Genomic DNA, 11441 nt, shown 5'->3' with positions numbered 1-11441 from the left:
CAGCACTGGGTCACTCTGGCTGGGCCTCTAAGTAGTTTTATTTCTCCAAAACTGAGCCAGTCTCCTGGCCTAGCTCCAGTTGCGAAAACGCTTGACATTGCTAGAGCCAGAGTAGAGCCTGCCACTGAGTCCAATTAGCTTGTTTTACAGCCGAGGAAAGAGGCCCAGAGAGGGCAAGTGACTTGCCCGAAGTCACAGAGATAGTTGGCGGCTGAGCTGGGACCAGGATTAAGCTTCCTGATTCTCTGTTCACCACAGATGGGGTTCAAGTGAGAGAAGGTCTCAAAATCTTATACCCATCTTCCCTCCAGCTCATCTCCCAGATCTTGCAGATAAACCACTTAGGTGTTGCCCTCAAACCATTTCTAGCTGTTAATTCTGTCCAGGAAAGAATGATTGGGTGACAGCTGACAAATTGAAAGGTGAGTGTGGGGTTTTTAGCAGATACCTCTTTCCTCTTCCTCCCTCTGATGGTCTGTTCAACTCATTCTTCCTCCTCAGTGCTGTATCCATTCCCCGTTAACCACATTTATGACCTTATACCCCTTTTGGTGACCTTTTCTCCCCCATTTGATTTGTCAATAAATGGATCAAAATGGAGCTAATATCCAGTTAAAAAAATTTTTTTTTTTCTTTTAGCTGTAGCCTCAATTATGAGGAGGGTGGGAGGCAGTTGTGGGGCATGGGTGCTGCATGTTTTCCAGGCAGACTTGCAGATTTGGCAGCCTGGATAGTAACTTTCCAAGTACATCTGACCTGAGCTCTTATTTATTATTATTTTTTTGCGGTACGCGGGCCTCTCACTGTTGTGGCCTCTCCCGTTGCGGAGCACAGGCTCCGGACGCGCCGGCTCAGCGGCCATGGCTCATGGGCCCAGCCGCTCCGTGGCATGTGGGATCTTCCCGGACCAGGGCACGAACCCGCGTCCCCCGCATCGGCAGGCGGACTCTCAACCACTGCGCCACCAGGGAAGCCCCTGAGCTCTTATTTTACCGAGGAGACCAGCGCCCAGGTAGTGATACAGCTCAACCTCTCTCTCCCTACTGGTTCATGGCAGGACTGTGAGGAGAGCCCAGGCTGAGGGCTTCCATGCTAGTGCTCTTTCCGTTCACGCCTTAGAAGTGGGCAGGGAGGGAATGAAGATGAATGAAGGCTGGTGTAAGAATGGCATCAGTGCTGGACCAGCTTGGCTGTATCGGAAACACAATAGAACTAGGTTTGAATACTGAATCCATGGCTGCTCCCTATGAAGCCTTTTCCTGGGGCCTTGGTCTCCCCACCTATCAGGTGCAGGGTAACAATTCCTAAATTATGGATGGTGCAAGGATCTTATGAAATAATCGCGCCAAGAGGCTACTGTGGTGCCGGGTATGGAGTAAGCCTTCATCACTGTGATGGACGGCACGTTTGTGTCCTTCCAAATTCATATGTTGAAACCCTACCCCCTAGTGGGTATTAGGGTATTAGGAGGTGGGGCTTTGGGGGGGTTAATCAGGTTTAGATAAGGTCGTGAGGGTGGAGCATCTAAGATGAGATTAGTGTCCTTATAAGAGAAAGAAACTAGAGCTGCCTCTCTCTCCACCACTTGAGGGTACAATGAGAAGATGGCCATCTGCAAGTGAGGAAGTGGGCTCTTAACAGACACTTGATTTGCTGGTACCTTGATCTTGAATGCCCAGCCTCCGGAACTAAGTTTCTGTTGTTTAAGCCACCCAATCTATGGGGTTTTTGTTACAGCAGCCCGAACCGATAAAGACAATCACATACTAGCTAACGTTTCTTTTCTTCCTGCCCCTGGAGTGCTTGCTGTTATTGCCCCCTAGGCTCAGAAACCTTCCTAACCCTGGCCAAGCTTCCAGACTTCGGGTGTCTGCTTCTTGCTGTTTTCTCACCTGACGGAATGTCTGTTCAGCACTGGCAGGGGGATGGAGTGGCGGGAAGGAACTGTCCTTCCTGAGAACTCCCTGGCTCACGTGCACATGGTCACTTAGTATTTATAGAGCGCCTACTGTGTGCCAGGCCCTGTCTAGTGTGGAGTGGATGGCAGGTAATGGGAATGGCATGGTGCCCCTCTGGGGCCCACTGTTAGGTGAGGGAGGCAATTCAACAAGCAAATACAGTGCAGGGTGGTAAGGGAAGGAACACAGCATAGGAGCCCACAGCACAGGGGTCTGAAGCCTCCGCTCACATGCAGTCCAGCGAGGTCTGTCTTCCTGACCCCCTTCACTGAAAGCAATGCACACGCTCTTAGGACAGGGCAGCAAGTGAAAGGTTCGGAACTCCTAAGTGAAAGATTGATCAGGAAGGTGGCTTAGCAAAACCTCTACTTTCTACTCAAGAGAACTTTAAGCAATACTCAGAATTTATCCACATTGGCTTCTGAGCCTCTGTTGGTGAGATTTCTCTTCTTCACGGCTGAACAATTTACAAGGTCTGATTTGACATATTTTTAGCGGAGTGAATAAAGATGTGTCCACAGTTGAGCACCATGGGCAGTGCAGCCTACTAGTCACTGCTTCTCTCCTTTATACCATCACGATTTCCCCTTCTCATTTGGGGCACTGGCAGGTGAGCTTCCCAAGTCTCTGACAGAGAAATTATAAAGTCACCAGTAGGCAGACAGTCCCGGACATAAGCAAAAATATTATATAAAGAACGTCCTGCAGTGGATCTCATTCTCACATTAAAAAGTACATAAACTACTAACACAATCTTGTAAATCAACTACACTCAAATAAAAAAATTTTTAAAAATGTACATTAACTATCTGGTGAGATGGGGACCCCCTAAGCTTTGCTATGTCATGTTTTCCTAGGGACCGTTTATGATGTCCTTGTGTTTCTGGGTCGAAGTGAACACACTTGAAAGAAAGCAGCATTATAACAGGTAAATGGCTACAATAAAACAAAACAAAAATCCTACTCACTTTTTTTTTTAACATCTTTATCGGAGTACAATTGCTTTGCAGTGTTATATTAGTTACTGCTGTATAACAAAGTGAATCAGCTATATGCATACATATATATCCCCATATCCCCTCCCTCTTGTGTATCCCTCCCACCCTCCCTATCTCACCACTCTAGGTGGTTGCAAAACACCGAGCTGATCTCCCTGTGCTATGCAGCTGCTTCCCACGAGCTAGTTTACATTTGGTAGTGTATATATGTTCATGTTACTCTCTCACTTCGTCCCAGGTTACCCTTCCCCCTCCCCGCGTCCTCAAGTTAGAGGTGATACAAACAGATGGAGAGATATACCATGTTCTTGGGTTGGAAGAATCAACATTGTGAAAATGACTATACTACCCAAAGCAATCTACAGATTCAGTGCAATCCCTATCAAACTACCACTGGCATTTTTCACAGAACTAGAACAAAAAATTGTACAATTTGTATGGAAACACAAAAGACCCCGAAGAGACAAAGCAATCTTGAGAAAGAAAAACGGAGCTGGTGGAATCAGGCTCCTGGACTTCAGACTATACTACCAAGCTACAGTAATCAAGACAGTATGGTACTGACACAGAAATATAGATCAATGAAACAGGATAGAAAGCCCAGAGATAAACCCATGCACATATGGTCACTTTATCTTTGATAATGGAGGCAAGAGTATACAGTGGAGAAAAGACAGCCTCTTCAATAGTGGTGCTGGGAAAACTGGACAGCTGCATGTAAAAGAATGAAATTAGAACACTTCCTAGCACCATACACAAAAATAAACTCAAAATGGATTAAAGACCTACCCACGTTTTAAAGATTGTCCAAGAATCCTTGGGACATGTACCAGTTTTAACTTGTTTCCTAATTCATATGGTAACAGTAACTTACATATAGTGGGTACTTGCTCTGTGCTTTCCAACGCTGTGGGATATATACCATGTTTCTCTTCATTGTCTAGAGGAAGAAAATGAGGCAGGGGGAGTTTGAGTTATTTGCTGAAGGTCATGTGCAGCTACTAAGTGAGAGGCTCCAGTGCCCACCACCTTCACCGCTATGCTCACTCCTTCTCATGCAAGTATATTCACTTTGTTGCTAGAGTTACTTTCTCCCCACTAATCTATGGCCTCTATCCTTTATTAATGTATGATATTAATATACATTAGTATACTGTATATTAAGATTTCTCCATTTCAGTTTGGTCCAGATTAAGATGATTTACAAACTAAAACAGAGCCTGGTTTACCTCAGTTGGGTCCAAGAACAATTCTGTTGGCCCTGGTAAATTTTGACGCGAATGCCATGCCCTCGTTTTCTGAGCTATAATGAGAAAATCTCTATTTTGAGTTGCCGCTTAGGCATTTTACAGTATAATGGCCCTGCTTACACCCAGAGTCTGGACATTTAGATAAGGACCTGAGTTTAGGACTCCTGCCCCAAATTCTCACTTGCTTTTCCTGGGGCACCCTTTGAAATGACCACTTATAGTTGAGTCCGGGTAAAGTTAGTGACCTGCACCCCAACTACCTTACACATAATAGGTTCTTGCTATCCCGCTCACACGTGAACTGGGACAGAGGACTGCCCTTCTCCTGGCTCACTGCTTCCCTTTCCCCCCTCCTGGTTTCTGGGGTCTGTAAGTAATAAATCTTTAAACTTTACTTCCTTTGTGTGAGTGTACTACACCTTCAATCAAAATGACGACAGGGTTCTTACTTCCCCAGATGGGGAACCGAGGGGGCTACCTCCTGACCCCATGTGGTGGCCTGTGCTTCCGCATTCAGCAGATCATAATCTGTATATCCTTAATTTAATACACCAGCTATGGGTCCCGCAACACACAAGGGGGTGCCATTTTCCCTCAGCTAATAAATAGTGCTATTTTGTAAGTTTTCATTTTCCCATAGATGGTGAAAAATGAATCAGGGGAGATCGCAGCAGCTGGACTGCAAAGGACCTAAAAAAAAAAACCACGTTAAGCAATACCGATTTAATCCTAGACCCTCTGCCTTCCCCACAATACCCTAAAGGGCTTTAGGCAGTGAAGTTGCCACTCTGGCAACCCCTGTGTGGAGAATGGACTCAGAGAAGCAAAACTGGAGGCCAAGGGGCCAATTAAGAAGCTTTCGTAGAACTCTGAGATATTGGTAGCCAGATGGATGGAAAACAATGGATGGAACTGATTTATGGGGGTTATGGGAGAGGGAGGAATCGAGGAACATGGCTGGTGTTTGGTTAGGGCAACAGGGACGTTCCATTTTTAGACACAGAGAATGAGGGAGAAAACAGATTTCGGGAGGAAAGACTCTAATTTTAGCAGGTTGACTTTAAGGTGGGCTAGGCAAAGTAGGAATCTGATATTTGGGAGGGAGGTCCTGGATAGAGATAAAAAATGTGGAAGTTGTCAGCATATGGATGGAGATTCAGGCTTTTGAGAGTGTGTCAGGATGAAAGGAATCCTAGGGCAGAACCTTGAGGGAAACTGACATTTAGGAGATGGGCAGAGGTACAGGAGGCTGAAAAAGAAAGTGGCCTCAGCAGACAGGTGGAAGCAGAGCCCAGAGCAGGCACAGTCAGGGAAATGAGGGCAGGGAGCGCTTCTAGAAGGAGGGTGTGGCCAACAAGGTCAAATGTTAGGGAGAGCCTGAGTGACAGAGGACTAGATGATAGTGACATTAGTGACGAAGAAGTTGTGAGTGATTAGCTCGAGGGCAGTTTAGGTGGAGTAGCAGAGGCTGCAGTTGACTTAAGGGGTGAGCAACTGGTAAGCATAGATATTTGGCTCTAAAGGGGAGGAGAGGTGACGCTAACTAGCATATAAAGCTGAGGGTAACCATATATCTACCACTGTTTCCATATCCATCTGTTTTTTGTTTTAGACTTAAGAGACCTGAGTCTATTTAACTGCTAAACAGAAGGAGTGAGTAGGGAGGGAGACACTGAACACACAGGAGGGAGGAGAGGAAAAGAAAAGAGTATGTTTCCAGGAAATGGAATCCAAGACTGGTGGATGAAGATAGCCGCCTTGACAGAAAGAAGGAAACGACTTCTACTGAGCCAGACAGGAAGGAGAGATGAGAAGGAAGGTGAGTTTTCGGATGCGCTGGTGGGAAGGGTTCCTCCTGGGGTTTCTGCTTTCTCAGTGAAGTAGAAGGTGAAGAGTCTGCTGCTGGCAGCGGGGGCAGTTGGAGGAGTAAAAGTTTTAAGGAGAGAACAGAAGCCTTCAGTTGGATTCAGGGGAAGATGAGGAAAGAAACTGACAAAGGAAACCACAGAATTGCTTGGAGAATTGCTCCAGGGGTGGCTGGAGACCATGGATTTAGATACACAGAATATCCTTCAGCAGGACTTTTCTCTGTAGCAATCAGCTGCCAGGGCGTGGGTGTAGGGAAGGCAGACAGTTGGATTCTATTCTTAGGATCCTTAGAGTCCTAGGAGATTTTTGTGCCTGGAGAGGAACACTAGCCACCATCTGTGCTTTATTTATTGTTTAATTTATTTACTTCATAAATCTACTTAAGCAAAAAATTGTCTCAACATTTAAACACTATATAACCAAGTCAAAATCTACACATTTTACAAATCAAATTATTTAAACATTGATTGCAAACTTAAATCTTCCTGTACATTTCAATCAAATCATCAGTATAATATGTCAGCTTCTCTAAAAGCATCAAGCATTTTGGTAAAGCACACACATCTTACAAGGATTATAAAATTTTTTACACCTACTCTTATACTCATTATAAAAATGGGTTTGTAGACCCAAGAGAAGGACACTGTCTCAGTTCAGACCAATTTTTGAATTTGGATATCCAAAAGAAGAATATTATCTCAGTGCAGATGAAGTTTTGAATTATTAATCAATGAATTCTTGGTTGGGACCTGGGAAATACTTTACCTTCTAAGATGATGAAAATCTGAGCCAGTGCTTACCTTATATATCACTGGAAATTTTCAAGTCCACACTTTTCCCATGGTTTAGTGTATTGTAACTGGATGCCTTTTCTTTAAACGATGTCATCTTTAAGTTTAATGACTATGATATGCAGATGTCCCAGAGATGTCCATGCCCAAACCTCTTATGTTTAACTGTAAAGGGACATTTTCTACGTAATTAAAGTTATAGACCCTAAAATAGAGAGCTTATCCTGGATTATCTGTGTGGGCCCAATCTAATCACAAGAACTCTTAAAATCAGAGAATTTTTAAGGTCAGAGACGTGACAGAAGGGTAGGTCAGAGAGGTTCAAACTGTGAGAAGGACTTGGCCTGATGTTTTTGGCCCGGAGATTGATGGCAAGGAACCTCAGTCCTACAACCATAAGGAACTGAATTCTGAATGAGCTTGGGAGTGGATTCTTCTACTTCAGTAAGGAAGGCAGCCCTTCCTACACCTTTCTTTTGACCTAATGAAACCCTGAGGAGAGAATCCAGTCATGCTCTGCTGGACTTCAGACCTACAGAAACTGTGAGATAATAAATAGGTCAAAGTTGTGTTAAGACACTACTTTGTGGTAATTATTACACAGCAATAGAAAAACTAATACAATAACTTTATCCAGTCTCCTCTTCTTCCTTATTATATAACTCCTGACTTTTAGCTGGGCATAGCTGCCTGGAATAAAGACTCTATTTCCTAGCCTCTCTCCGTTGCCTGGTGTGGCTAGATATGACTAAATTCTAGCCAATGAGATGCAAACAGAACTGTTGGAGGTGCCTCTCAGAAAGCTTCTTTAAAAGGAAATGGGTGTGCCCTTCCTTCCTCCTTCCTGGGACTGTAAGAGTGACGTAATGGCTGGAGCTCAAGGAGCTATCTTGGGTCAGGAGGTGATATGCTAAAGGTGGTAGAACAGCAAGAAAGAAAACTGGGCTGTGGCGATCATAAAACTGCTATCCAACCCTGCAGTCTTTATTTGCAGATTCTTCTATGTGAGACAGAAATAATCTGCCATCTTGTTTAAGCCATTATTATTTTGGGTTTTACTGTTCCTGTAATCTCATTATAATTAGTAGGGTAGTATAGAGGCCCCCTTTCCCAAGAAATGAAGGATCATGTTTGAGCAGTTATCTTTTGGACGTTTGCCTAATTCATGTTCACGTAACACACTGTTGGAGCTTCTTTCTTCCTAGTTGTAATATATGACCAGATGGTGCCAATCAGTCTCTTTCATTTTTGGTACAGTTCCAACGTTTTCTGGAATTACTGAGAGCTCTCTGGATCCACCCCTCCCTACTTATGCAGATAAAGAAAAATAAATGCACCTTATGAATAGATATAATATCTGCTCTACTTATACTCTTCTACTTATCAAAATTAACTAAAAATATCCTATTACAGTCATACTTCTTCGCTCAGAATACTAACTACATTTTTGTACGTTGTATAGTTACTTCTTCCTTTTTGAAAATCACAACAGAGTTGTGGATTTTAAAAATTCACCTTGTTCCAATTAACAATATTATTTTCCTTTTGATTTTCAAATTGTCACAGAATGTCAAGTTGTGGAAGCCTATTAAAATTGGTTCCTTTGCCTTCTCAGCTCTACCCTACATTTAAGAAAGCACCTTTGCTTCTTGTCTTCACCAATAGGTTCCAGGCCTAGAGTTATTTATGACATGGAGCTATTCTCCAAGGGGCCTTGAGTCCTTTTAAAGGAGAATAATATTTGAGGCAAAGCTTCAGGTGCTAAGAACAAATGCATATCAGATTTTTTCCTGATGTTGTTTCTATGCTGCTTTAGTGACAAAATTTGAAAAAGTTATTTCTTTTGAAAACCACAGATTCACATTGGTATTTCCTATTTAACTCAGGCCCTACCAAATCCTTTTTTATTTGACTCTGACATACAGTTTTACATTTATTTTCCCTACAGCATACCTGCTTGTATCCTGTAACCCCTGAACCCAGTTGTAATGTCGTGTTCTCTCTTTAGTGATCCTATAGGGTCTCACTGAGCATCATTGTCTAATTACTTTATTGATAGATTCATCCATGCTGGGCCAATGTCACAGAGAGGTGAGACAGAGTTTATAATACTGGCAGGAGAGTGGTTGAAAGGATAAATTACGGAATCCAAGGAATTTCACAGAGGAGGATAAGACAGCACAAATCAGGAGAAAGAAGAGAGGTTGTGGGATAGTGTGGGACAGGTACAGTGAAGGTCCCTGAGAGAGCTGGGAGGAAGGAGGTGGTGGTCAGAGCATGAAGTGACTGAACTTGAGACGACAAAGGTGGAGCAGTTCTAGGAGGGGGCCACGGTCATTGATGTGTTCCATGCCTGGAGATCTACAATTGCCCACGTGTGACCTACCTCCACCTCCAGCTGCCAAAGGAACCTTTGTATACCCACTCTCGGCCAAAGCAAACATACACACCCATGTCTTGGGTGGGGAGATGAGGGCCAGAGTCCATCTGGGATCTTCCACAAATAGATGCGGGGTTCACCGTCGGCTGGCTGCCCCAATGTACGTGAAAAATGTATACTGTGTTCAGGCTGGGTGCATGCCCCCTTCCTGCCGCACCAACCACAGGCTCTGGGCTGCTCTGTGGCCCTCCCCACAGTTCTGCTACTGGCTGAGTCTCCCTCCTGCTCTAGTCCACACAGTGCTGGCTCAGCTTCTAACTCTGCTGGCCGAGATCTGCGATGCTGGCACTCCTCACAGGAAGGAGCCTGCTGGGTATGCTGAGGCTGGTCCATCTGGTCCCCTGTAGGGGCCTGTCAGGCTCACCTGTACCACCTGTTCCCCAATAGCACTGAGCAGGAAGCTGGGTTGGAGTTGGGGGGACAGGAGGAGCAGAGTCTGCAAAGTAGCACAGGCCTCCCTACCTGCCAAACCCTGCCCTGATCCTAGGGCTGCAGGCAGAAAGAGATGCAGTGAGAGGCAACTGTGAGGGGCAGGTTAAGAGGGGCAGGTCCCGAGACACCAGAGCTCTACTCTTCACCTTGGATGTTTGGCACAGGGTCCCATGCAAGGACGTGGAATAATAAAGGCAGCCAGAGGGAGTCTCTCTCCTGCCCTGAAGATGCTACTTCTGGGGCAGGAGAGGGCAGAGGGCAGGGGTCAGGGGCTAGATTTCCTTCCTTGAAAGGCTTGAGTCCTCAGAGTGGGAAAATGAGGAAGCCAGAGAAGCTTGAATATTTCCAGCCACCCAGCAGGTTCCCTCGACGCAGGCGCAGAGATACCCGGTCCCCAGGGTCCAGGGGCAGTAGCACAGAGCTGGTGGCTGCCTCCCGGGTCACGTCTGGGTCGTTGGCAAAGGCCGAGATGACAGGCCATGTGTTCAGCATCAGGCTTACCTGGGGAGGGGAGCCCAGTTAGCACCTCTCCCTAGTCCTTGTCCCGGGACCCCCACTTTCCTGAGGCCTTCCTTCCTTCTCTGCAGCCCCAGAGGGACACTCTGGAACCTGGCAACATGAGGCTCAGAGCACCCTCCTGGGAGGGCTGAGAGGTGGCCGGTGTTGGACTCTGTGCCTCCTTCACAGGCTCTGCTAGGCGGGCCCTTTCCCGCCTTGCTCCTGGCCCCCCAGGATGCAGGCCAATGGAGGTCTGCCTGCGGATCCCCTGGGCTCCACTTATTTCCCCCTTCCCTTCCCCTCCTGAGCCGGGGATGGGACAGGGCCTAGGGTTCAGGTCACCTGGACAGTCTGGCGGTTGTACACCTTCACCACATGGAACCGGAAGCTGTAGACGCCCCGGACAGGGGCCACGAAGGAGCCTGAGGCCCGGTCAAAGCCACCGCCCTCGTTCACCAGGACCTGTGAGAAGCGACCCTACTGAGTGGGGCTTGGGGATGCCTGGGGCTCGGGGAAACCAGGATTGGGGGGAAGGGGCAGTGAGTAAGGAAAGGAAGGGGTGGCAAGTAGACCAAACAGGAGGAATGCACGGATTCAAAAGCAATGGTGAGAAAGGGCAAGGAGGGTGTGGTGGGAATGAAGGGAAGGGAGACGGGCAGAAGGCTTGGGGGCAACTGGCCACAGCAGGGCTGTTTCCTTAGCAGCAGAGTGGGTTTGGACAGTGATTCCAGGTCTTTGCAGGGTAGAGGGATTACCTGGTCGAAGTATATGGCTCCACTGGTGCCATTGCCGATCTCCCCTGCTGGCTCGTGGTGGTGGCTTCGGACTGCAGCAAATGCCACTCTTCCAGGGGGTGCCTCTCCCAGGGCTGCTCCCCCTGGTCCCCCTGCAGCAGCTCGGCTGGGCTCACAGACCACCAGGCACTCACCTTCCAGGAGGACTGGCTCTGTCCCCTCCTGCGCCCACCCTGTCCTCAGGGCCATAAGTGTCAGGGCCAAGGTCAGCCAGGGGCTGAGTGAGGGACCTGGTGGCCAGTGTCGCTTTGCTCCCAGCATGGTTGAGTGGCTCTGTGACCCACAAGCCTTCTCGGTCTGCTCCTTGGTTTTGTCCACCTCTCCTCCAGGCTCTCACCACCCCTCACGCTGCTTCTCAGCCCTCTCTGGGACTCATGGTCACCTGGTCTTGGCATCTCCCTCTCCATCCCT

General features: G+C 46.9%; 1 protein-coding gene across 1 annotated transcript; it reads right to left on the bottom strand.

Annotated features, from left to right (window-relative positions):
- Nucleotides 1–8898: 8898 nt before the first annotated feature.
- CBLN3 (cerebellin 3 precursor) lies at nt 8899–11405 on the bottom strand. Its single transcript, XM_065871883.1, has 3 exons — nt 10992–11405; nt 10579–10698; nt 8899–10239 (listed from the first exon to the last, which is right to left on the bottom strand). The coding sequence occupies exons 1-3, from the start codon at nt 11289–11291 to the stop codon at nt 10042–10044; spliced, it is 618 nt and encodes a 205-aa protein (XP_065727955.1). The 5' UTR covers nt 11292–11405; the 3' UTR covers nt 8899–10041.
- Nucleotides 11406–11441: the final 36 nt, after the last annotated feature.

The sequence above is a fragment of the Phocoena phocoena genome, chromosome 2 (assembly GCF_963924675.1).
Source record: "Phocoena phocoena chromosome 2, mPhoPho1.1, whole genome shotgun sequence".
In the NCBI taxonomy this organism is placed as follows: Eukaryota; Metazoa; Chordata; class Mammalia; order Artiodactyla; family Phocoenidae; genus Phocoena; species Phocoena phocoena.
Note: the sequence above shows the minus strand (reverse complement) of the source record. Positions and strands in the feature narration are given on the sequence as shown.